This window comes from Podarcis pityusensis (genome assembly GCF_964106645.2).
Source record: "Podarcis pityusensis genome assembly, chromosome: 4".
NCBI lineage: Eukaryota > Metazoa > Chordata > Lepidosauria > Squamata > Lacertidae > Podarcis > Podarcis pityusensis.
Window position 1 is genome coordinate 5,265,640 of NC_138027.1, and position 27,685 is coordinate 5,293,324.

Sequence of the window (27,685 nt, forward strand, 5' to 3'; positions counted from 1 at the left end):
CAGACGGGCAGCAGCTCTCCAGGGTATCAGAGAAGGCTCTTTCCCTGTCCTGTCTGGAGAGGCCAGCGGTGGAACTGAACTTGGTACCTTCCCCTTAACAACAACAACAACAACAACAACAACAACAACAACAATAACAATAACAACAACAACAGATTCTAGTCTCTGTGGTTCTACAAAAAGAAAATAGAGTTGAATTGAGCAGGAGCTGCCTTGTACCTGGGTAGCTCAATTGGCTGCGTGGTGCTGATAAATGCCGAGGTTGCAGGTTCGATCCCCGTATGGTAAAATCGCATAGTCCTGCATTGCAGGGGGTTGGACTAGATGATCATGGGGACCCCTTCAAATTCTGATTCTATGATATAGAGCCATGGTGTCCATCTAGCTCAGTATTGTCTGCTCTGGCTGGCAGCAGGTTGCCCAGGGTTTCCCCGCCCTGCCTGGATATATTATTGAGACCTTCTGCATTCAAAGCAGCTGAGCCACAGCTCCTTCTGCAATATGAAAGAGAGCTTCAATCTCACTTAGAGAGGCGGGTGGAGAGAAGCTGCGCTCTCGCTTTCTGTGCCGGAAAGCGCTCGTGCTTCCTAACTCGCGCAAAAAACCCAGGCTGGTCCTGGTGAGCGAGGCTCCCTCGCCAGGCTCGACAGATGAGTTGGGGAGCGGGGGGGGGGGGCTCGGCTTGGCTCGGCGCCCCGTTCCTGCCTCCCTCGCCCGGGCGCACACACTCCTGCATCATCCTCGCACGGAGAGAGGCAGCCGCGCGCTCTCGCGCCGAGGGAGAGCCGCCTTGCAGACCGCAGCGGTTGCAGCCGGAGCTTGGAGGAAATGGGCAGGACGAGACTCCCTCTTCCAGGGCAGCCGAGCTGAGCCCCGTCTCCCCGCAGCCTCAGCACCACTTTCCAGGGACCCAGCAGGCTGGCCGGATCGCAGGTGATGGGCTCCGGACATGGGCACCTTCTTCGAGAGTGTAAGGACCCGTTTTTACTCGATGCGCTTTGAGGGGCGCTCGGCTGCGCCTCCCAAACTCCCTGCTTGCAACCCTGCCTCCCTCTTTTCCTTGTCCTAGTCTCTTATAGTTGCGATTCACATCCTTTTCGGGGAGAAGGAACGCCCGACTTTAGCTTGCTGAGGGGGTCCCCTGTTCCCGAGAGGGCTCCGGAATTGCTTCCTGCCTGCCTTTCTGCTTTAGGGCTTTGTGCACGTGTGCAAGCGTAACAACTGTGCTCCGGTTGCGTGTGCGTTTTCCTGTTGGGGAAGTCGAGGTGACTGACTGAGCACTAGCGAGCATTACGGAGCATGGTAGGTGGCGAGGCTGAGCATTTCAGGACAGCCGGAGGAACATTTCCTCCTTGTCTTCTGGGAGCGAGAACGGCTGCTCCTTAGTGCTTGATCCGTCAGGGATCCCGGCAGATCCACTCACTTTAAACCTCACTCTGCCCTGTCAGGGCATATTCCCGCTGTTGCCCCCAGATCTCTCCGGGTCCGGGTGGGCGTCACAGCTAACCATCCCCTATGCCTAAAACAGGAAAATAACGGTTCGCCGTTGGCCCTGACATTCTCTGAAAATGATTTTGAGCGTTAAAGTTTTAGGACTTGGGTGTTCCCTTCCTTCCTGTTCTGCGCTGCCTTTCAGGTTGGGGATGAAACGTCTGCCAGGGGAGACCTCCTCCTAGATGCCTCTTTTATTGTCCGGTTGTCATGATTTGCGCTCTTGATGGTATCAGGGAGGTTATACGCAATCCCACTTTAATTCTGTTTGAGCTTGCAAAAGTTTCAGGGTGGGTGTACTGCAACTTTTCCCAACTGGGGCACTTCCCGTTGAAACCCTGTAACTTTTTAGACTGCTAATGTGGGTTGTTGTGGTTTTATTTATTTATTTTTTGGAGGGGGGGGTGTATATTTGTCACATTTCCGTTGCTGTGCTCTGACACCAGCATGTTACAGTCATTAGCGTGTCTGACTAGCACCAGCGAGACCAAGGTTCTCATCCCCTGAAGCCATAGCTGTCAATGTTTTCCTTTTTTAAAGGGAAATTCCCTTATTCCAAATAGGATTCCTCACAAGAAAAGGGAAAAGCTGACAGCTATGCATGAAGCTCGCCAAGTGACTTTGAGCCCGTCCCCATCTCTCTGCCCAGCCTCCCTCACAGGGCTGTTGTGAGGTTAGCATGGAGAGGGGGAGAGAATTGCGTGTGTGCCTCCTCAGGCTCTTTGGAGCAGCATGTGGCTCCGTTCTGTTTTCTGAAAAATGGTATGATTGCTGGAGCATCTTGGCACAAATGCCATCCCTTCTGCTCTCTGCCTGCAGCAGCAGCCTGTGGGTGATGTGAACTGATGGGCGGAAGCCCTGCTGGCTGTGGATCTCTCCCAGTTCCCTGATTTCCTGACCGGCGTCTGTTCCGGACCAAGATTGTGTGATTCTGGCAGAGATGTTCATTTGCTGCAATGTATACATGCAACGTGCTTTCGGACAGCGCTGGCGTGGCGCGAGGTTAAGAGGAAGCAGCGCTGTGGCTTTCTAAGGCAGCCTTTGCCCAACCTGTTGGAAGTCGTAGTCCGAAATATCTGGAATCTGGAGGGCGCCGGGTTGGCAAAGCCTTTTTAAGGCTTAAGCGGACATGTGTATCATTATGAATGAGCAACCGTCAGTCACCAGTGGGGAACATTCGTCATACTTGTGGGCGGGGCTGGGTGCAAAAGTAGGAAGAGTGACAGCTGTGGCTCTCACCTTTGTTCAGCAGCCATTTCAGCCATACAGATGGGCCATAGCTCAGAGGTCCCGGTTCAATCCGCTTGGCAAAGAATGTTGCCTGAACTCCTGGAACTTTCACTGCCAATCAGGGTAGACCAGGCCTTCCCCAACTCCAACTGATTTGGAACTACAGCTCCCATCATCCCTGATCACTGGTCCTACTAGCCAGGGATGTTGGGAGTGGCAGCCCCAAAACAGCTGGAGACAGTGGCTTAGCGTGGGTTGCCAGCACCCGGAGCAAGGCAAGGATCCTCAGTGCTGCCTGCCGATAGGGTGGAAGGGAGGGGCGATAGCTCAGCGACTGACCTGAGTGGCAGCCGAGGTGCCCCATGAGCTTTGAGCATGGAGGAGAGTGGGATGAGAGATTGCTCAGAGTGATTACCTTTCCAAAGTCTGTGCAGAGGGTGCCCTAGAAAAGCGGCCGTCACTCAAATTCATTCCTCCATCTGCCCACGCGATCGTCAGGAGATTTTCTCTGTGAGGGGGAGGATGTGCTATTTTTTATTCCTACTTTTTTGTCTTTTGAAATTTTGTACCCCTAAGAATTTTGTGCCCAGGGGAGCCTCCCCCCCATGCTATGCCACTGGCTGGAGACCCAAGTATGAGAAACTCTAGGCAATATGAGCTCAGTGAGCCGACGGTCTGACTCTGTAAAACACAGTTTCCTATGCGCATGTAAAGGCCAGAGGTTTCTATACATCCAGGAATCCAAGAGGCATACTTCAGTCCAATGGGGTGGGGTGGGGGGCTGCCTGGGAAGAAGGGGTGTGGTTTAGTTTAGGGAGAGTCCAGTAGAGAGACCTGGATGGTCCACACCCTGTTATCACATCATGGTATTTACCACACCACTGTTTTTTAGATGCCAGCAACAGAGAAATGCCACGATTGAGCTGGTTTTTAGAGGTCTCCGCGGTTTAGCTTGCTGATGACTGTGTTTCTTGTCTATGCCGTTTGGTGTCATAACCTGGCCTGCAATCTGAGGGTGGGAATAGGTGTGCATAATAAAAATAAATTGATAAATAATCTGACTGCAGTACTAAGCAATACTAGAAGCTGTTGGAGACGCCAAACCTCCAAGGGACTCGGCTACTGAAAAGACACTCCTTTTGGTCTGGGGTTTGTGTGTGTGGAGTTGTGGACCAAGTCAAGGGGTGTGGGGACATGATTTTTTGGGGGGGGGGGTAGGACGGTGGCTGTGGAAAAGGGTTTACAGCTCATCTTCTCGCTCCCCCACCCTTCCCAATCTCTCATCACTTCTGCGCTTGACATTTAAAGAAAAGCTTTGAGGCTTCTTAAACGTGTTCTTGTGTGATAACTATAGTGAGAAACGATGGCATTAAACCCTTGTTTCTTTCTGACCTTTCATGGGGTTTTTTTAAGGGAGCCTGGGCAGTTTCCTGATGTCTGCCACATGAAACACACCCAGGGCTACTTCAGACTGATTTGTTCAGTATTTATCCTGATTTGCTTACTTTGTTGTCAGACTATTAGCTGATGTCCAGACTTTATTGACCATTCATTCCACAAAAACATAAGAAGGGGCTGCTGCTGGCTGAGGTCAACCACCCAGCTAGTCCATCATCCTGTTCTTACAGTGGCCAACCAGATGCCCGTTGTGGGAAACCTGCAATCAGGATCTGAGCGCAGGTGCCCTCTCCCTTCCTGTGGTTTCCAGCAACTGTGACCCATAAGCTTTGCTGACCCCAACTGTGGAGGCAGCCCAAAGCCATCCTGGCTAGTAGCCTTCGACAGCCCTCTCCTTCTCTATGAATTTATCTGATCCTCTTTTAGAACCATCCATGTTGGTGGCCATCACCCTCCAGTGGGAGGGAGTTCCATAGGTCAACTGTCTGCTGAGTGAAGTCTTGTCGGTCTTTTGAGGTGCAATGATGCCATGCAGCTGCCCCTTTCTTCAGAACCACCCTTGGATAGCCTGTGACTGAAGAAGCCAACATGGCGCCCTCCGGATCTTATAGGACTGCAAGTCCCATCATCCTTGACCCTGCTGCCTGGGGCTGATGGGAGTTGGAGTCATTCAGTGTCTTTTTTATAAAAAATGCTTTTTATTGGTGTTTCATTTAATACAAACAAACAAAATACAGTAAAATTCAACAGTCATTTACCCACACTGCTGAGCATTGGCTTCCCTCCCTCCCTTCAACAGGTTTTCTTATGTCAGTTACTTTTCCACAGTTTCTTATTGTATCCAATCCTATCGACATTTTCAGATTTATTTCAGTCCTGCCAGAGTCTTCAAATTTCTACAGTTATTATTTATGTATTCCATAAATTTACTCCAATCTTTTTGGAATTTTGTTTCCTCCTGATTTCGGATTCTACAGGTCAGTTTTGCTAGTTCTGCATAATCAACCATCTTCGTCTGTCAGCCCTCTATTGTTGGTAATTCTGGTGCTGTCCATTTTTGGGCTAACAAAGTTCTGGCAGCAGTCGTAGCATACATAAATAACCTTTGATCTGCCTTTTCTATTTCCTGTCCCATCAAGCCTAGCAAGAAAGCTTTTTCGGGAAAGTGTATTTAAATATCTTTTTCAATTCGTTATAAATCTGTTCCCAAAGTCCTTCAGTGTCTTGAGGGCCCCATGCCAGCTACCCTGTGGGGTGGAGGTGGGTGCTTATCATTGGGGCATCTGGTTGGCCCCTGTGAGAGCAGGATTCTGACCTAGATGGGCCATTGGGCTGATCCAGCAGGCTCCACTCATGTTCATGATGCCTGTGGGAATGTTCAGGGAGGCAGGAGAGGATATATTGTTTAATTATATCCTTCCCAACTTGTGTTAACAAGTTCTACAATTTAGCAGAGTAACATTCCCCTTTTAAACTCGTACCAGCGAATAACGTCTTTGCCAGGCTTGTATAAGCCTCTAAAATAAGTTTCCCAGTCAATTCCCCTTTATTCCCTCATAAAAGATTAGACATGACACAGTCTTGTATAAAAGTATAAAAGAGTTTACTCACACACATTCTGTTCACAGATGGATCCCAGAAGGCAGACTTAAGTTACAAAGTATATACACCTGGAATCTATCTCATGAGGAGATAGTTCCTTTGTCCTCTCAGGGTAAGAAGATGTTGCTTCTTCGAACAATGGAGTCAGAGAGAGAGATGGCAGCCTCCCTTGTGCTATTTTGTTACCTGTACAGGTGAGGTCATGCCCACCTCTGGTCACATGTAGAGGAGGTCTGTCCCAGCCCAGGAGGAAACAGGAAGTTCTGACTGGCTGGTCCAGACATCCCCTTTTTATGTCCACTCTAGGAATGTTCTATTTGACTGCTTTGTGTTTCACATCCCACACTGCCAAGGACCGGAGTCGGCCTTCCTTAGAGGTGCGAAGTGTGATCCTCAGATGCACATTGTGTGAGGGTGGGGTGGAAGTGCAAGCAGTATGGTCAGGGCAGAGGCAAATGAAATGCAAAATTTGCAGACGCTGAGTGTTTGAGCGTGAGGATCTTTCACTTCCTGTTTCCCTGCTTCTCTGCAACACTCATTGCAGAATTTCTTCATTTCCCCTGCCAGGAAGAGGCAGAAGCTTCCTGCGACAGGAGAAATTAGAGTTCCCCACTGAATCTTGCAGAGACGCCTGCGAGCTGCTTGTTCTCTGCTCTTGAAAATAAGCAGCAGGGCCTAGGAGTTAGCACAGGACCTTCCCCAACCTGGTGCCCTCTGGGTGAGTTGGACTGCAACTCAGAGAAATCCCAGTTAGCACAGGCCAGAGAGATGCTTTGGACTACAACTCCCATCAGCGTGCTGGCTGGGGCTGATGGGAGTTGTAGTCCAAAAGATCCTGAGGGCAACAGCTTGGGAAAGGCTGAATGAGCACATTGCATGTGTTCTGGGGTGACTAGTGACCAAACTTCCAGTGGAAATGCCACTCTTAACATCTCTCCTGCCCAACTGCTGATGTCCTTATTCTTCAACATTTTGCGAGGATTTTGATGTGACCTCCAGTCTCTTAGAAAAATAACTTCCTAGTCCTCATGAATATGGAGAAAACCCTGTTTTATCGCAAGAGAATCAAGGTCCCCAGGGTTCATTTGTGTTTTCGGGACTTCTCATGTATAGTGCCTTGTAATCCTTACAGCGACGGGGGGGGGGGGGGGGGTAGGTCAGTAAGATTATCTTCCCATATTTCAGAGTTGCCAAAGCTTGAAAAGAAAAGGGCTTTCTGATGGCCATTCAGGGAGTCCATGGCAGAGGAGACATTTGAACTGTGGACCTCCTGGTTTGTCGTTTAACCTGTTCCCCGTTCTCTGCACCAGCTCTGCAAGGTTCTAAATCTCCAGCTCATTAAAATATCCCAACAAAAATGATTTTAGAACGATAAATATCCACCGCAACCTGTCTCCTGCAAAGAAATTGATCCAGCAACACAAAAGGATGACCAGTCTCTAGAGGCCTCCAGTCTCTACAATGGGGGAACCAGCATGGTTAATTCCAGATATCCTTGGACCCCTACCGTACAGCTGGAGGGAAATGTTTTCGGCCTGGGGCCGTATTATCTCATGGGCTATCTTCTAGGGGGCATGTGCCAGTCAGGGCCAGAGGCAAAAGTGGGTACAGCAGTACCAGAGCCTACATTGGCTCCCAGGATGTTTCCGAGCACAATTCAAAGTGTTGGTGCTGACCTTGAAAGCCCTAAACGGCCTTGGCCCAATATACCTGAAGGAGCGTCTCCACCCCCATCATTCTGCCCAGACACTGAGGTCCAGCTCTGAGGGTCTTCTGGTGGTTCCCTCACTGCAAGAAGTGAGGTTACAGGGAACCAGGCAGAGGGCCTTCTCGGTGGTGGCACCCGCCCTGTGGAACACCCTCCCACCAGATGTCAAGGAAAGAAACAACTATCTGACTTTTAGAAGACATCTGAAGGCAGCCCTATTTAGGGAAGTTTTTAATGTTTGATGCTTTATCGTGTTTTTAATATTCTGTTGGGAGCCTCCCAGAGTGGCTGGGGAAACCCAGCCAGATGTGGGCGGGGTATAAATAAATACATTAATAATAATAATAATAATAATAATAATAATAATAATAATTTTGCCTTTTGTACAATACAGTGCATTCACAAGCATGCAAAGGTCAGAGGTCTCCCCACTACAGACTCCTCTCCCCACACAGGCAGGCAAGAGCAGTGGCGTAGCGTGGGTTGTCAGCACCCGGGGCAAGGCAAGTAATTTGTGCCCCCTAACCCAGTAGGGGCAGAGAGCTGCGAGTGTGAGTGCGCCCCCCCAGATGTTGCGCCCGGTGCGGCCAGCCCCCCCTGCACCCCCACGCTACGCCACTGGGCAAGAGGCAGCAATGCCGTCCAAGGATGTAATCTGGCCAAGCCAGAGCAATCCGGGGGGGGGGGAGGGATGGAGAGGGGGGGCCCTGGGAGAGGGGGCATGGCCAGAATCCAAAGGGCCGCATAGACAGGTCTAGAGGTCCACATTTGCCTCCCAGGTGTTATTCTGACTTTACCCCTGGAAGTGCACTCCATTGTCCCATTAAGACAATGTCTCTTATCGACCTGGGTAGCTCAGTTGCTTACAGCGGGGTGCTGATAACATGAAGGTTTACAGGTTTGATCCCCATATGGGACAGCTGCATATTCCTGCATTGCAGGGGGTTGGACTAGATGACCCTCAGGGTCCCATCCAACTGTATTCCAGGACAGAAGTATGCCAACAACAACCTTAGGGAGAGCAGACTGGGTTTTAAGGAAAGGGCCTTAGAAGCACCGCAACGCTTTTATTATCTGCCTTTTAATAGATTTGTTGTTAATATTGTTTCAATTCTATTCGAATTTAATCACCTTTGTAATGACTTCCCTGTTTTTAGCTTTTTGTATTTTCCCTGCATCGTTTTAATGTCTTTAAGCTGCCTTGGTTCTGGGAGTATAAATCAGGATATAAACAAAGGTAACAGAAACACTCATTGCCCTGGACCGCTGGCCATGCTGGCTGGCGCAGATGGGAACCACATTTGAGGTTGCTACCTCTGGCTATCCCCAACAACTGGAGCATATCCTCGAAGCCATCCATGGGTTAGGATGGATCTGGTTTTGGGAGTCATTTCCCACCTACTTTGGGGCCTTAATTTAGGAGACCGCCAGTCGAAAACTCAGCGGAAAGTCATGCTTTAATGGGACGGATCTCTCTCTCTCTCTCTCTCTCTCTCTCTCTCTCTCTCTCTCTCTCTCTCCCCCCCCTTCCCCTTCCCCTCCTTTTCTCAGCAGCCCATGACTTTAGTCCCTTCAGCCACTGGCTAGAAGCTAGATCTCTCGGCTTGCAGCTCAATGCAATTATCCACTGTCAGTGACACTCTGATAAATCACACCCTAATTGATATGTGTTAGCAGCCTGCCTAAATGGGAAATAATCTGATTGTGAGTCCCTGGTGCTGCTGCTGCTGCTGCTGCAGTTTCTTTTTTATTTCCAAGCCAGGGGAGCACAGAAAGAGCGAGAGCATGTCAAAAGGACAAAGGGAAGGACCAACTGACCACCACCTTCTCTTTTTGTTCTAGAGCAGTGATGGCCAAACTCGGCCCTCCAGCTGTTTTGGGACTACAGTTCCCATCATCCCTGACCACTGGTCCTGTTAGCTAGGGATGATGGGGGTTGTAGTCCCAAAACAACTGGAGGGCCGAGTTTGGCCATCACTGTTCTAGAGGTTAGCTGTAAGCCACACCCACCTAGAAGGGGCAGAGATGTAAATCGCTCTGAGCGGCAGCCAGGTTTGCTGTATCTGAAACTTCCAAAGGTTTAGCAGATTCTGAACGGCTGCCTTTCCCAAACAAGACGTTCCTTTCATTTCACTTTTAGGGAAGTTTCTAAATGTTTGATGTTTTATCGTGTTTTTAATACTCTTGTTGGGAGCCGCCCAGAGTGGCTGGGGAAACCGAGCCAGATGGGCAAAGTATGTATGCATGCATGCATGTATAAATAAATAAATTATTATTATTAGAATTTGTAAGCCGCCTTTCTATATGGAGAGCCAGTGTGGTGTAGTGGTTAGGAGCGGTGGACTCGTAATCTGGTGAACCGGGTTCGCGTCTCCGCTCCTCCACCTGCAGCTGCTGGGTGACCTTGGGCCAGTCACACTTCTCTGAAGTCTCTCAGCCCCACTCACCTCACAGAGTGTTTGTTGTGGGGGAGGAAGGGAAAGGAGATTGTGAGCAGCTTTGAGACTCCTTCGGGTAGTGATAAAGCGGGATATCAAATCCAAACTCTTCTATATTACTATGCACAAGGCAGCTTACAAAGCTGAAGAAACCACAAAATAGACAGCAAAAGTCACACTCCTCATAACAATCTGACCCAATACAAAAAGCCACATTAACTTTAAAATAAACAACTTAATTCATCAGAATGTAATAGTAAACAGTAAAATCAAACATTAGCAAATAAAATTTAAGCAGTTTACAGTGGTACCTCGGGTTAAGAACTTAATTCGTTCTGAAGGTCCGTTCTTAACCTGAAACTGTTCTTAACCTGAGGTACCACTTTAGCTAATGGGGCCTCCCCCTGCTGCCGCACTGCCAGCATGCAATTTCTATTCTCATCCTGAAGCAAAGTTCTTAACCCGAGGTACTACATCTGGGTTAGCGGAGTCTGTAACCCAAAGCGCCTGTAACCTGAAGCGTCTGTAACCTGAGGTACCACTGTACACTTATCCTTTGCTATAAATAATTACTAAAGTATGATCAATAAAAACAATAGCCTGTCGCAGTGCACAAAATACCGCAAAACATCCAAAACCATGTGAAAGGATCAAATTGAGAAACAAGGGCACACAACTTATTAAAATATTTTTTAAAAATATCCCTGAACAGCTTCTGCTGTTTTCAAAGCCGTGGTCTGGGAAAGACTCCTGAGGCTGGAGGGTGGAGCAAGGCAGGTGGGAAAAGCTATTGCCTGATGGACAGCAGAAAGTCGACCTCCCCCCTCATGTTTTGCACTATATTTCCCATCATCCCTGTTCCAGTGTGGCCATACTCCCAGGGGCAGATAAATGGGAGTTATAGTTCAAGATAATTGGAGGGCACCAGGTGCAGTGACTTCCTAAATACAGCTAGTTTCCAAACATGGATTTGGCGATTTATTGACATTGGTAACCCCACAGGAAATGGGGTTAAGAGCTAAAGTCTTAAGAACATATAAGTGCCCTGTTGGATCAGGCCCATCTAATCCAATGGTTTAATACTTCCAATAGACTAAAAGCAGATTAAAGTTTGCCTCAGCTTTCTATACATCTAGGTAAAATGATTTCAGCAGGTGCCGAAAGCAGTGAAGGCTCCTGTCTGGCGTTCAAGTGGCAGGGAGTTCCAAAGTGCAGGTGCTGCCTAGTGGAATGAAACGTCACGTTTTCACAAATGTGGAACAAAATGCGGCTGATGGGCCAGTTCTGCCCATTGAAGGGTTCGAGTGGGTAAGTCAGTTTCATGGGTAAACTGGTCTCAAGCTGCTAAAGGCTTTGCACGCTCATTACAACACCCTGAAATTGTCCTGGCAGCGAATCGGCAAGCAGTGCGGATTTCTGAGCCCAGGTGTTATTTGCTGGCAAGGGCTCACACCTTTTCAGCAATTGGACTGCAGCATTCTGCATGAACTGCAGCTTCTGGATCAGCTGCAAGGAGAGGAAAGGGAAGAGGTAGGGGAAGGAAGGAAGGAAGGAAGGAAGGAAGGAAGGAAGGAAGATGCATAGAGGTTCCTGCGGCCGACCACTTGGCAAACCATTCCATCTATATCATCTCTTCCAGGACGGAGGAGGACCTTACCCGCTTCTTGGCTTGTTCCCCAGATTTCTGCTCATATCCTCCTTGGCACCATCACTTAGGCTGTCCATGTAAACAGCCTCCACTGAGTGTGCTGCCTCTGAGGGCGATGTAGGGTGACAGCGACGCTCTGTCTTTGGCGAGCAAACTGGACGCTTGCCAGCCCTGCCATGTGATGTTGCAGTCATTAAGGGATGAGCGTGCCTCTGTCAGTGCTGGCAAGAGTGCTGCTCACAGGTCTGGTTCGAAATGGGTGGCACAGGAGAGGGGCAACTCCGAAAGGGCATTCCCTTGGGCTTCCCCATGTCTGTGCCCGATTCCCTGACATTGCCGGTTAGAACAGTGGTCAGCAAACCGGTGTCTCCAGCGCCGATCGCGCGGCAGGCCGGAGGGCGGGGGAGTGTGTGCCCATACACGTGCACACACGCTATTTCCGGCGCACTTCCGGGTCGGAGGAACACCGGAAATAGCTTGTGCGCATGTGCACGGGCCTCCTCCGACCCGGATGTGCACTGGAAATAATGCTTGCACATGAGCAAATAACGCTTGCGCATGCGCACAAGCTGTTTCCGGAAGTGGGCAGTCACACAGCGCAGCCCGGTAAGAGCGGGCAGTGGCAGCGGGCAGCAGGGGTCACCGCGGGCTGGATAAACGAGTCCCTCGGGCCTCATCTGGCCCGCGGGCCTTAGTTTGGGGACCCCTGGGTTAGAATCACGGAATCGTAGAATAGCAAGGTTGGAAGGGATCCCCACGGGTCCAAACATTTGCAATGCAAGAATGACGGGGTTAATGGGGGAGTTCCCCCACAAATGACTTTTGTTTTACCTGTCCTGGCCACCTAGTGAAACCCACAGCTGTATCAGGGATGTGACAATGGAGAAGTAAAAGATTTGGATCATCAAAAAAGATGTGGGAGGAAATGATTAAGTTAGGACCCACAAAGCAGAGGGTGGAAGTCCAGGAGGATGCTTTGCTTTTTGGCAGACCTGTGTCTTTTGCTGAATTTATACCATTCTGTTTTGGTTGGTGAATTATACTCGGAGTCGAGTGTGAATTTCATGCTCTTTATTCAGCTTGTAGTAGAAATGAATCAAACTTTTCCCCAAAAGTCTAGCTATATATACATTATTTACACAATGGACCCCACGTGATTGGCTAATTCCGGTCTGCTCCTGTAGGCCAATCAGGTCGCTGATTCACTTCCATCTGGAGCTGGATTGGGTGGCTCCTGCGGACCAATCGGACTGCTGCATTCTGGATCCTATTGTTCTAGGATTCAGCTCAGTTCATAACAGTTGGAACAGTTTTCCTGCTGGACAGTGGAACGGTCTCCCTCAGGAGGAGGCGGACTCTCCTTCCTTGGAGGTTTTTAAGGAGAGGTTGGGCAGCCATCTGTCATGGATGCTTTAGCTGAGTTTTCTGCATTGAAGGGGATTGGAGGAGATTATCCTCAGGTCCCTCCCAACTCTACAATTCTGTGATCCTTATATCACATATTGGTATCCCACTCCGGGGACATTATGGCAAAGGTCAGATAAGAGATCTTGCCAATGAGTGCATAAACAAACCTCCAAACGCTGCATCATTCTTTTTTTTATATAATTAATTTTTATTCAATTTCCAATATACATTCCATCCATGTTTAACACCCACTTCTAACATATACATCTTTTAGACTTCCCTCAGCCTATCTGACAATTTTCCATATTATCACAATTACTCACATTTCTTAAATTTATATTGCGCTTTAACAATCTTAATCTTATCATATCTTTTAAGCAACATTTCTATCAATCGTTTTCACAGAGCTTCTTGAAAGCCAACAAGCGTTAATTGCTCCTCACATACATTTTTTATATACTCTGTAAATTTATTCCAGTCCTCGGTGAATCTCTGATCGCGTTGGTTCCGAATTTTCCCCGTTAATTTGTCCATTTCTGCATATTCCATCAATTTCATTCTCCATTCTTCCCTCGTCGGCATTTCTTCCTGTTTCCATTTCTGGGCCATCAAAATTCTAGCTGCTGTCACTACATGCCTAAATAACTTCACATCCTTCTTTTTAATTTCATTCCCTAATATTCCTAATAAAAATGCTTCTGGTTTCTTAACAAAAGTATATTTCAACATTTTCTTCATCTCATTATAAATCATTTCCGAGAAACCTTTCACTTTCTTACACTCCCACCACATGTGATAAAATGTTCCTTCTTTTTCCTGACATTTCCAACATTTATTACTGACTTTATACATCTTTTTTTTTTTAATAATAATTTTTTATTAAGATTTTAAACAAACAAAAAAGAAAAACAACACACACAAAAAACAATACAAAACTTAACAATATAAACACAAAACAGTTAATAACAAACTCTCTTTTCCATTTCCAATTTTAAGTTACTTATTTTCTGGACTTCCTCATACCTCCCTCTTTTGTATTCCAATCCACATTATTTATCCAGCAGTTTCTTTTCCACTTTTTTAATCCCAATCTTTAATTTAATAAAATGTTAAAATATATAACTTCAACTTTTTTAAACCTAATCCTTGGTCTTAATATCCTGTAACTTTAGAATATTCCCTTTTAAAATCAAATTTCCATTTCTTTAAACTTCTTTAATCTTAATCTTTAATCTTAATCTATCCTTAACTTTAACCTGTGCAGCTGGAAACCACTTATTTTCAGTCCAACGACTTTATACATCTTACCAAGTTTCACTGGTGTTACATACCATCTATATATCATTTTCATAACATTTTCTTTTATTGTAGTACATGCAGTGAATTTCATTCCTTCTTTCCACAATTTTATCCACTCATCAAATTGTATATTATAACCAAAATCTTTGGCCCACTGAATCATAACTGATTTTACTTCTTCGTCCTTTGTATGCCACTCAAGTAATAATTTATACATTTTTGATAAAATTTTAACATCACTATTCAAGATTTCTTGATGAAACCTAGATTTCTTTTCATGAAAACCTCTTTCTAACATCTCTTTTTTGAACATTGCATTCAACTAAAAATAGTGCAACCAATCATTCACATTTTCTTTAACTTCTTCATATGGTTTCAATTTCCATTTATTACCTTCTTTGATTATCAAATTCTCATATGTAATCCATCTCCCTGTCATATTGATCTTTTTCACACTCATTATCTCCAGTGGTGATAACCAATATGGAGTTTTAAACTCTAATAAATTTTTATACCTATTCCAGACTTCAATCAACGATCCTCTAAAGATGTGGTTTTCAAAACCTTTATGCACTCTATTCTTTTCACACCATAAATACGCGTGCCAACCGAATCTATTATCATAACCTTCTAAATCCAACAATTCTGTGTTTTCTAACTTTATCCATTCTTTCACCCAGCAAAGACACGAAGCTTCATAATATAACTTTAAATCTGGCAGGGCAAAGCCTCCTCTATCTTTTGCATCTGTTAATATCTTAAATTTTATTCTTGGCTTCTTGCCCTGCCAGATATATCTTGACGTTATTCTTTGCCATTCTTTGAATATTGTCACACCTTTAATTATTGGAATTGTTTGAAACAAAAACAACATTTTCGGTAGCACGCTCATCTTTATCGTTGCAATTCTTCCCCATAATGATAGTTTCATTCTTCCCCACACCTCTAGGTCCCGTTTAATTTTATTCCATATTGGTACATAGTTGTTTTGAAACAGGTCAATACTCCTGGGAGTTAACGTAATCCCTAAATACTTAACTTTCTTAACCACATTCATCTCTGTTTGTTGCTGTATTTTTTCTATTGTCTCTTGATCCATATTCTTAGCAATTATTTTAGTTTTTTTTCTATTTAACTTAAAGCCGGACACCTGACCAAAATGTTCTATCTCTTCTAACACCTCTTTGACACTCTGCATAGGATCTTCTATAGTTATAACCAAGTCATCGGCAAAGGCTTTGACCTTGTATTCATTACAACCAACTGTCACACCTTTTATTTTTTCATTATTTCTTAGTGTTCTTAGGAAGACCTCTAGGACCGAAATGAATAATAACGGAGATAAAGGACACCCTTGTCTTGTACCCTTAGTTATGGCAATATTTTCTGTTATAACATTGTTAACAATTAATTTTGCTCTCTGCTCCGAATTTATTGCCTTTATACCACTCAGGAAAGATTGACCCATATCCATATATTCCAAATTCTTCAACATAAATTCCCAAGAGATATTATCAAAGGCCTTCTCAGCGTCCACAAATATCAACATCGCTTGTTTATCCTTCCTGTTTGACAGATACTCTATTATGTTAATTATATTTCTTATGTTATCTTTCATCTGCCTACCAGGAAGGAAACCTGTTTGATCTTTATGAATCATTTCCTTTAATACCTTTTTCATCCTATTTGCTAGAATATTTGCAAACATTTTATAGTCGTTATTCAATAATGAAATTGGCCTGTAATTTTTAACCTGTGTTAAATCAGAGTCTTGTTTGGGAATAAACGTTATATATGCTTCTTTCCAGGTCTCAGGTATTTCTCCTTCTTTCAATATGTTATTCATTACTTCTTTCAATGGTACAAGTAGAGTGTGTTTCATTTCTTTATAGTATCTTGCGCTGAATCCATCCGGTCCCGGCGACTTCCCACTCTTCAAATCCTTTATTGCCATTTGAATTTCTTTTAATTCTATTGGTTCATTCAATTTAATTTTATTACTCTTTGATATTTTTTGCACCTTTTTCTTCATTAAATACTCCTCCATTGTCTTTATGTTGAGTTTCTCTTTTCTTTTATATAGATCTCAGTGAAAGTCCACAAAACCTTTCCTTATTCCTTTCGGATTCTCAATCTCTTGATCTTCTATTTTGATTTTATTAATTGTGTTCTGTTCTTTCCTTTTTTTAATTTGCCACGCTAACCATTTCCCTGATTTATTTGCAAATTCAAAATTCTTTTGTTTCATTCTTCTTATATTCCATTCTACTTCTTTATTGATTATCATCGCAAATTGCGTCTGGAGCATTTTTATACTTTGCTTGACCTTTTCATCCTTGGGTCTTATAGTTAATTTTTTTTTTCATTCTCCATTATTTGTCTTAAAATTTCTTTTTTTCCTTTTTCTCTCATTCTATTTTTTATTGCATTTTGTTGAATGAAGAATCCTCTCATAACAGCTTTGCTCGCATCCCAAACCGTACTCATCTTTGTTCCTTTGTTAACATTATTTACAAAATAGTCCATTAAACATTTCTGAGCTCTGTCCACAATCTTCTGATCATCTAAAAGACTTTCATTTAATCTCCACCGAAAAGATTTTTCTTCATTTCCTCTTAAAATAGCTTTAACCGCATTGTGGTCTGATAGAACTTTAGGTTGAATCTCAGTCTTTATTATTCTTGTGGTTATTTCACTAGAAACCCATATCTGATCAATTCGTCATCTGATCCGCTGCATCATTCTTGACTACTGGCTCATGATTGTCAACTGGTCCTCATAGATTGGTGCGGAATCGATGGACTGTCTCCTCCTTGTGGGCTTAGATGAGCTCCTCTTGCCCCATACAACTTCTTCTCTTCTTCTTAGGTGATCTCTCATAGCCGAATAAGATTGTCTTCCATGAACACTGTCTTAACAGTAAGTCTGTAAGTGACTGTGGAGGCCAATTCTGGATCCACATGTCCTTCCACAGTGGGGACATTGGTTTCTGGGCAGGAGTTGATCACGGTGAGGGTTTGCCAAGTGTGCCTTCCTCCTAGCGTGTTTCTCCCTTTTGTCCTGAGCGGGTGTCTTCAAAACCCATGACACCTTTCTTAAAGGCTGTTCTCCACCCATATGTGCACACCTCCAGGACTCAAAGTGAATCCTCTGCAGGTTTGAGCTGCACTTGTGAACGGTCCGCCAAACCCATGATGGGTGCAAAGGGGAGGAGACCCTTTGGGTCCCACCCATCTCTACAGTTGTGACCTGATCTGCAGGCAGCCCCTCTTCAGTGAAACGGCGTCCTACTGCGGCATGACTAACTGAAATGTGAGCCGTCTCCTTCTGCACATGATTGTTACAAATGCGCTTCCTTAGCAGATCTAATGATCGTGGTGAATTGCCGCCTGCCTCGGTAATTAGCCCTTCTGCCAATATGGTGCCTAGCAAGGAGGAGGAGGTTTTTCTTGTTAAGGGATGGTGAGGATGGTCCTAGCAGCAGATCATAGAACTGGAAGGGGCCACCAAAGGTCATCTAGTCCCTGCTATGCAGAAGTGTGTGAAGAGCAGGCATGGCAGCAGGACTCCTGGGTTTGATTTTCATCCCAGGGAGAGGAGCACAGCTTACAGAGGTGCAGGCAGCTGAGAGGAAAGGCTTCTTGTTGTCCTTGCACACGCACACACAAACACAAAACCTCTATAGAAAAAACAATTTTTTTAGCTTGCAAAGTTGAAGCCTGCCTTTCAGCTGTGCAGATGCCGAAAGCATCCATCATCATCATCATCACTTTTAATTTGTATACCATCTTTCTATCTTACAATACTCAAGGCGGTTTACAAGCTGCAGAAACAAGGAATGTACATCTTATAACAATCAATGCAATACAAAAATGTGATAATAAAACATAACTTTAAAACAAGCAACTTACATTAAAAAATGTAATATTCAACAATCATTAGAATAGTATAGACCAGGGGTCAGCAAACTTTTTCAGCAGGGGTCCAGTCCACTGTCCCTCAGAACTTGTGGGGGGCCGGACTATATTTTGAAGGGAAAAAAAGGAATAAATTCCTGTGCCCCATAAATAACCCAGAGATGCATTTTAAATAAAAGGACACATTCTACTCATGCAAAAACACACTGATTCCTGGACCATCCGTGGGCCGGATTTAGAAGGCGATTGGGCCGGATCTGGGCCCCAGGCCTTAGTTTGCCTACCCATGGCATAGACTATAATTTCAGGCTGCAGACTTTAATTTCAGGCTCTTGAAAACAGAGGTGCTCTTCCAGCCTTCGACTCGTAGAATTGTAGAGCTGAAAGGGGCACACAAGGGCCATCTAGTCAACCCCCTGCAACGCAGGAAGCACTGCTCAAGATTCCAGCTCCACAATTCCCTTCCAGCTCTACAGCTCTGTGACTCGGTTGGGAATAATTGCACAAACTGAATTTTCTGGTTTGCGGTCGCCGAATCCACCTGCAAGCAGTGAGAATCTGGGAGCGCTCTGGGGCGACAAGGTTCATTCAGGAGCCGGAACCAGTTCCTCCCTGCTCCCCTCCCACACCCTTGTTTTGTATCAGCTGTATTTGCTGATTGAACAGTAATCTGTCTCCTGCCAATTTAAAAGCCAGAGGATGTTTGTTTTCTGGGTTGATGATATGCTAGAAAAACGTAATTGACCTCCGCAAGGTTTTACAACAGTTTGGAACAGGACTCGGCAGCTGCAAGGTGTAAAACAGCCGTGCGGGTGGCTGCCTGGTTATCTTAGTGCAGTGGTTCTCAACCTGTGGGTGCCCAGATGTTTTTGGACTACAGCTCCCATCATCCCTGAGCTCTGGCCTTGCTAGCTAGGGGTGATGGGAGTTGTAGTCCAACAACATCTGGGGACCCACAGGTTTGAGAAAGGCTGTCTTAGTGCATCTGCACTTGCCTTAGGAACTTAAATCCACAAAAGCTATGAAGATGGATCGGGCCGAAGGAGGTCCATCTAGTCCAGCATCCTGTTCTCACAGTGGCCAGCCAGATACCCCCCGAAAGGAAGCTAAAAGTTGGAAGGTTCCGGGCAGAGAAAACAAGTCCTTCTTCATGCAGCATGTAGTTAAACTGCGGAACTCCCTCCCACAGGAGGCTGGGATGGCCATGACCCTGGATGGCTTTGAGAGAGGATTAGACAACATTATGGAGGAGGAGAGGGCTATCTTGCCACCAGCCATGGTGAATACACTCTGACTCCACAGCTGGAGGCAGAGATGCTTCTGAATACCAGCTTCTGGAAGCTGCAGGAAGGAGAGTTGCTCTTGTGCTCAGATCCTGCTTGTGGGTTTCCTGTGGGCATTTGTTCCTCCATCACTGTGAGTACAGGAGGCTGGACCAGGTGAACCTTTGACCTGATTCAGCAGGTTTCTGGAATCAGAGAGATGAAGAGTTGGAAAGGGACTGCAAGGGTCCTCTAACCCCCTGAAATGTACGAATCTCAACAAATGCCAGCCAGATTTTAAGTCATGACTCTCCAGGTCCAGAATGTGTGCATTATCCAATGTAATCCATTCTCTTAACCAGCACAAGCAGGCTGCCTCATAATACATTTGCAGGTCAGGCAGGGCAAAGCCTCCTTTTCCATTTATGTCTATCATAATTTTATGTTTAATTCTTGGCTTTCCCCCCTGCCAGATGAAATAGGAAATATCCTCCTTCCATTTTTTGAAGCAGCCTGAATTATTTATAATAATTCAGTAGATTTTTCTTGGGCAGTAGATTCATTTTGGTGGCTGAGATTTTGCCAAGCAAGGACTGCTTCATTCTCTCTCCCAGATCTCCGACTTTTTCTTAATCTCTTTTCACAGTTTAACATAATTATTTTCAAAGAAGTTGAGATTTCTTACTGTGAGCCAGATTCCCAGATATCTAACTTTTTAAAAACGTATTTTCAAACCAAACTGTTTTTCTAACGTATTTTTTGACACACGGTCCCACATCCAATTGAAACCATATCAGACCCTCCTTGAAAATATCCTAACATGGTCTTATGCTACGTACCAGTATGGCTGAATACGCTTCCAAGTTGCCTGCTGTATGTTCAGCATACAGGGACAGTCCCGGAATTACGGAAGCCGTCCCGGTTTCTGATTTGATCCTGGAATGTCCCGCTTTTCCTTTCCCCTCCCCTCCGTGTCTCAGAGAACAATGAAAAGTGTGCGTTTGTAGGTGCAAGACCGGAGTCCTGTTTATCCTGAACATAAAATCCCTGCACCAAATGGAGGAAATGGTGACGCTGGCAGAAGAAGTCCTTCCTATAATTTTGAAGGGAAACGTCAGCAATCCACTTTAAATCCTCTCATTGAAATTCTTCCGCACCCAGCCATCTCTTAGGAAGTGCATGGAGTGTTTATTCCTTTATTGTAAGTGGAGCCTGACACAGTCTACCGAGAAGTAAGTCCCACTGTATTCAGTTGAGCTTACTCCCAGGTAACCCAGTAAAGACTGTGTAGCCTTACACTGCAGTCCTAAGCCTTTTTAAAGGTAAAGTAAAGGTAAAGGGACCCCTGACCATTAGGTCCAGTCATGGCCAACTCTGGGGTTACGGCTCTCATCTCGCTTTACTGGCCGAGGGAGCCGGCGTACAGCTTCCGGGTCATGTGGCCAGCAGGACTAAGCCGCTTCTGGCGAACCAGAGCAGCGCATGGAAACGTCGTTTACCTTCCCGCCAGAGCGGTACCTATTTATCTACTTGCACTTTGAGGTGCTTTCGAACTGCTAGGTGGGCAGGAGCTGGGGCAGAACAACGGGAGCTCACCTCGTCACAGAGGTTCCAACTGCCGACCTTCTGATCGGCAAGTCCTAGGCTCTGTGGCGTTTCCGTGCACTGCTCTGGTTCGCCAGAAGTGGCTTAGTCATGCTGGCCACATGACCCAGAAGATGAACGCCGGCACCCTCAGCCAGTAAAGCGAGATGAGCGCCGCAACCCCAGAGTCGGTCACGACTGGACCTAATGGTCAGGGGCCCCTTTACCTTTACCTTAAGTCCTGCTCTGCTATGTTCCTCATCATTCTCACAGTTTCCATTATTATTATTATTATTATTATTATTATTATTATTATTACTACTACCCACCTTTTCCCCTGGCAGGCATGCAGGGCAGCTTACTGCTACATTTCATTCCATTTATCTGTGGAAGGTGTTGTACACGATCCCTTCTTTCATACATTTTTTTCCCCTTTACAACAATCCTGCAAGGTAGGTTTGGTGGAGAGGCTGTCCTTGGCTCAAGGTGACCGATCTTGATGTATACTTGACTTCTATGTGTGCGGCAAGATCAAAAGCGGGAGAAGCGATAAGCGATGATCCATAATGACTTGGGGGGGAAATGTTTAAAATTACTTTCCCCCCAAAACTGAGAGTCCTTTCTGTTGGGGATAATTCAGACTGAAATTCCCAGGTGTCAAAACAGGTTATTTATGTATGCCACCACTGTGGCCTGTGTTTTGTTAGCCCAAAAATGGAAAACGAGCGAGGTCCCAGGCAAAGAAGAATGGCAACTTAAGCTGAGAGAGTATGCAAAACTTGCAGACCTAACATATAGAATGAGAGAACAAGAAGAGCGTAAGTTTAGAGAAGATTGGAAAATATATAGGAAATAACTGTGTACAGCTGAAAACACTGGCAGCGTTAAGATAAATTCAGCGGTATAAATAAGTTGTGATGGATGTAATAATGGAATACTGAGTGGTATAGTTTCTGTAAAATATGCAGGGATTTATGTTATGTAAAATGAACCATGGAAAGAGAAGAAGGGAAGTCGTTGATTTTCTCTGGATGTTTAAATGAATATTCTAAAACAGGCATCCCCAAACTCGGCCCTCCAGATGTTTTGGGACTACAATTCCCATCATCCCTGACCACTGGTCCTGTTAGCTAGGGATGATGGGAATTGTAGTCCTAAAACATTGGGAGGGCCGAGTTTGGGGATGCCTGTTCTCAAATGTAAGACAGAAAATTCAATAAAAAAAATTTTATATACAAACATGGGAGAAGCTTCCTGGTGCAGAATAGAATGCCCCTGTTTTCATCGGAGAAATGTTGGAGGGTCTGGAGGCATGCCTGCCTCTGTGTTCCTTACGTTTTCAAATTGGATCAAAGCTGGTCTGGGAGCCATTGGGGTTTTGGGGTGTGTGTGTGTGTTGTGTAGGTCCTTCCTGATTTCCTGTGTCAGGCAAAGGCTCCTTATCTCCCTTTTTACAGTATGTGGGGTCACCGCAGGCACCCATTTCTGGGAATCCAGGAAGAGACCAAGCTTTCCATGTCATTCTATGAAGTCACAGGCTCCCTGGCCGCCCTTCATCTCACATTTATCACCACCAGCCTGAAGAGTCATGAGAGGAAATGGTGCGTTGTTGTTGTTTAGTCGTTTAGTCGTGACCCCCTGGACCAGAGCACGCCAGGCACTCCTGTCTTCCATTGCCTCCCGCATTTTGGTCAAACTCATGTTCGTAGCTTCGACAACACTGTCCAACTATCTCGTCCTTTGCTGTCCCCTTCTCCTTGTGCCCTCCATCTTTCCCAACATCAGGGTCTTCTCCAGGGAGTCTTCTCTTCTCATGAGGTGGCCAAAGTCTTGGAGCCGCAGCTTCAGGATCTGTCCTTCCAGTGAGCACTCAGGGCTGATTTCCTTCAGAATGGATCGGTCTGATCTTCTTGCTAGCCAGTGTGGTGTAGTGGTTAAGAGCGGTGGACTCGTAATCTGGGGAACCGGGTTCGCGTCTCCTCTCCTCCACCTGCAGCTGCTGGGTGACCTTGGGCCAGTCACACTTCTCTGAAGTCTGTCAGCCCCACTCACCTCACAGAGTGTTTGTTGTGGGGGAGGAAAGGAAAGGAGATTGTTAGCCGCTTTGAGACTCCTTAAAGGGAGTGAATGGTGGGATATCAAGTCCAAACTCCTCCTCTTCTTCCATGGGACTCTCAAGAGTCTCCTTCAGCACCATAATTCAAAAGCATCAATTCTTCAATGATCAGCCTTCTTTATGGTCCAGCTCTCACTTCCATACATCACTACTGGGAAAACCAGAGCTTTAACTATACAGACCTTTGTCGGCAAGGTGATGTCTCTGCTTTTTAAGATGCTGCTTAAGGAGAGACAAATGAGGAACTGGTGGCTGTCTCAAATGGTCACCGCAACCTTGGTCGCTTTGCCGGTTGGGGATGCCATGATCAAACTGGAAGAGCTCGGTTTCCACAAAGCCTCTGCAGTTGCTCAGAAGTCGGGGGCCCAAACTTCAGTCTGTCTCCGTTCCCAAAGTGTGTGTGGGGGGGGGGTCCCACCCCTGGGGGTACAGTGGCATCACCTGGGGGGCCCTTAGAGCAGGCATAGGCAAACTCGGCCCTCCAGCTGTTTTGGGATTACAGTTCCCATCATCCCTGACTGCTGGTCCTGTTAGCTAGGGATGATGGGAGTTGTAGTCCCAAAACATCTGGAGGGCAGAGTTTGCCTATGGCTGCCTTAGAGGCAAGGAGGCAGCGGGGGGAGGCACTGGAAATGGCTTCCTCCAAGTGCACTGATCAATTATTTTCCATTCACCAGCCTAGAGCCCAGAGCCAAACATCTTCCTTATTTAAACTTTTACTGCTCTTCTTACTTTCAAAGCTGTTGCCTTGCTCAATGTTGTATAAATTAGTTACTGTACATCTCTGTACAGATGAAGGTTCGGTAAGTAGTTTTATATGAATGTTTCAGGCTATAAATTACGCAAGAATGCGTAAAAATATTTTTCATGCAATACTCTTTGCTGCATATACCTTTTTTTTTTAAAAAAACTACAAGATCAGATCAGAGCATAAATTTATTTATCCAAATTACTTTTTCTGAGAACTTATACCTACAAATCGGGTTTTGAATAAGGGAGCAATTAATTATTGCTGTTTTGAATTTTATTATGTTACTATATTCCTGAACGGGTTGTGCGGATCGCTGTTCTGAGTTATTTATTTATTTCATGAAAATTTATGTGCCACTTGCTTGATTATAAAAACAACAGCAACGACACCTCCAAGCGATTTTTTTGAAAGATAAAACAATAAAACTGAGAAGAAGAAAAACCACAACCATACTTTAAAACATACAAAAGTTAAAACGCTAAAACAAATTAAAAGTACTCCGATAGGGTAGGGGGCATTGAGGATATGTTTATTGAACCAAGTGTGCAGTTGCCAGAAAAAGTTGGGGAACGTCTAGCATTGTGGTAAATGCTGAAATACAGGATCTCTTCCAGGCCAGAGGTGGGGGCAAGGCGGGGCGGGACAGGGCGGCAGGAACAGATTTACCGTATTTCTCTCTCTATAGGACGCACCTTGTTTTAGAGGGAGAGAACAAGAAAAAAAATTCTCCCCCTCTCTGCTCAGCGCCCCTTCAGCGAAGCGGCAGGAGAAACGGAGAAGCTTGTGGGGCTGGGGGTGGGGGGAAACGCTGCTTTTCCCCACCGCCAGCCTCAAAGATCCCTGAAGCCTTTGGAGTGCAGCGGGACCTCGCGCTGCGCTCCGAAGGCTTCAGGCGGCTATCCCTGAAGCCTGGATAGCGAGAGGGGTCGGTGCGCACCCTCTGCCCTTCAGAGGCTTCGCGTTGCTATCGCTGAAGCCAAGGAGCCTGCATTCACTCCATAGGACGCACACACATTTCCCTTTAATATTTGGAGGGGGAAAAGTGTGTCCTATAGAGATTTAGGTTTGATGAGGCCCTAAGCTCCTGAAGGTAAAGGGGCCCTTTCTATGTCCAGCTGTCCTTTGTCAACAACAAATGGTCACTGTTTTTTCTGTTGAATATATGCTAGATGGTAATTTATGGACCTAGTAGGTATCTAAAGCAATTTGCACGTGTTGCCATGCAACCAGTCCATGCAGAATGTAGGCACCCTGTATATAGAAAGGAGCAAAGCAGTGATATTTTAGGGAGCAGGTGAGCAGGCGGGGCCCATGACTTATATCATAGTAGCCTACACAACACAAAGCACTGTTGCTGTATGTAAAGGTAAAGGTAAAGGTAAAGGGACCCCTGACCATTAGGTCCAGTTGTGACCGACTCTGGGATTGCGGCGTTCATCTCGCTTTATTGGCCGAGGGAGCTGGAGTACAGCTTCCGGGTCATGTGGCCAGCATGACTAAGCCGCTTCTGGCGAACCCAGAGCAGCACACGGAAACGCCGTTTACCTTCCCGCCAGAGCGGTACCTATTTATCTACTTGCACTTTGAGGTGCTTTCGAACTGCTAGGTTGGCAGGAGCAGGGACCGAGCAACGGGAGGTCACCCTGTGTTGCTGTATGTAGGTTTTATCTTATTTGTTTTTTATCTTATATTTTGGAAATGTACATCCAGTTTTTTCTCCTTTAATTTTTTGGGGGGAACTTCAGGTGAGTCAGGCCCTAAGCTACAGCTTATTTAGCTTATACGTAAATCCAGCACTGGGGGTCAGGCAGCAAGGCTTCTGAACACTGGTTGCTGGGGGCAATAATTGCTCTTGCCATTGGCCTCATCCGGCAGATTCTTATGTTCAATGCAGGAGTGCCAACTTGGCCCTGTGACTGTGGGTGCCCGGGGCCATAGGTGTCATGTAGCCCTGGTGCCAAAATTTGTGGGTGCCTGGCCCCTTCATGGGGAATTCTGTGGGCACCCAGGGAGCCAGCATCTATGGTTCAATGTGTATGTGCCACTTTGCTAAAAGAGTGATTTTATTTTTATTTTAACAAACGCGGGTGTTATGTGGCACTTGTTAACAGTGCCAGTATATTAGGCCAGTATATCTCTGTCCTGAGATCTTCGGATGAAAGGGGGTGGTGTACAAATTTAATAAATAAATATGAATAAAACGTTAGTTGAAGTTTCATACCACAATCTGCATGTTAGGAGAGACCCAACCCGTTCTGAATCTCCCATCCAGCTTCCCACACTTCTTGGTGGAAAGCAAATTGGACGGGAATCAGAAAAGTGAGATCATCCCTTTGGCACTGAAATATCCGCATTGGACATCAAAGCTGAAAGGGATCTGAGAATTTGGGAGTGTTGGGTTGGGTGCAGCTTGGGAGGGACCAAAAGATCCCACCTTCTCACCCGTCTCAAACCCCAAAACCTTTGGGAGGAGGAGAGTGGCAGGTTAAGGGAGGAGGGAAGAAAACTCCCCCAGCATTGTCTGAAGGTAGTTAAGGCGTTGCTAGGGAAATTACAAATTATTGAGTCGTTCTGGATGAATGTGGCAGGATGGAGTACTTGGCTGACAGGAAGAGAACACCCACCTTGCAAGGAGTTGCCATGGGGACTGTTGCATGCTTACAGGCGCCTGTTCAGCCATGGGGGGGGGGTCATTTAAATCGACCCTCTTTAAACTTCCCTGCCCCCCAAGTCTCCTCTGTCTGGCTAAAGAGCCTCAGAGATATGCCCTGAAGCATATGTCCAGCTTCAGCCAAGGGGGGCAATGTACACCAGCCGTTAACCTCTTCGACCTCTCCTCAACAATTCTGTCAAATTCACAATTTATTTATCTTATTTATTCACCTCATTTATATCCAACCCTTTTCTCCAAGCAGCTCGAGGTGTCTTTTCGTGGTTCTGCCCCTCTGTTTTATCCTCCCCACAACCCTGAAAGGTAGGGCAGGCTGAGAGGCAGTAGCTAGCCCAACGAGCTTCACACCCAGCAAGCTTCATGGATGAGTGGGAATTTGAACCCTGGTCTCCCAGGTCCAAGCCCAACACGCTAACCACTACACCACCTTTTTGCGGTTGGCATCCATCTGTCTCAAGAGACAATGGAGTGGGCCTCTGTGGGATGTAATCCACTGGGAGCAGTCAAATACAACATTCCTCGTTTTCCTAGAGGGGATGTTTGGTCCAGCCAGTCGAAACTTCCTTGTTCCTCCTGGCTGGAGCATCCTTCCTTTTGCATGTGATAAAAGGTGGGCGTGACCTAACCTGTCCAGGTAACAAAAGGACGAGTCACGCAGCACACCTCTCTCTGTTTCCTTCTTCTTCGCTCGACCAGCTTCTAGCTAGGACTGTTCTGCCAGCTCTCAGCTAGCAGAAGCACTGGGATTATTCCCCCATATGGCGTAGATCCACATGTACATATTTGTAACTAAGTCTGCCTTCAGGAATCCAACTTTGAACTGATGTGAGTACACTTCTTTTATTGACTTTGAATAAGATTGTGGCATCTTTATTCTTTTAAGAGGGATTCAAGGGAACTTACCAGGAATGTACAATTCAATCTATCTTAGATTGAATTGTACAATAGTGAGAGGCTCACACGAGCCTGCAACCAGCTATCTGCTGAGCATGTAAAAAGGGGAATGTAAACTCTGCTAAATAAAGGAACTTGCTAGCGCAAGTTAGGAAGGATATTAATAAACAATGTATCCTCTCCTGCCTCCCTGAACATTCCCACAGCCTCCAGGAGTGAAATCAAACCGGTGGAGAATCACAGCGTCTGCTGTGGCTGCAGAGACCGGT

The 27,685-nt window shown here is 45.9% G+C and overlaps 1 protein-coding gene across 5 annotated transcripts in view; it reads left to right on the forward strand.

The window, feature by feature from the left end:
* The window catches only part of PDE2A (phosphodiesterase 2A), a 374,629-nt gene that overhangs the window by 122,860 nt on the left and 224,084 nt on the right, over positions 1-27,685 (forward strand). The window contains exon 1 of one of the 5 annotated variants that reach the window (XM_081001877.1): positions 673-970. The exons of the other annotated variants lie outside the window; for them this stretch is intronic. Coding sequence (XP_080858003.1) covers positions 950-970 — 21 coding nt within the window. The 5' untranslated portion in view covers positions 673-949. Of the gene's footprint in view, positions 1-672; positions 971-27,685 lie in introns of those variants that run through there. 5 annotated transcript variants of the gene reach the window in all.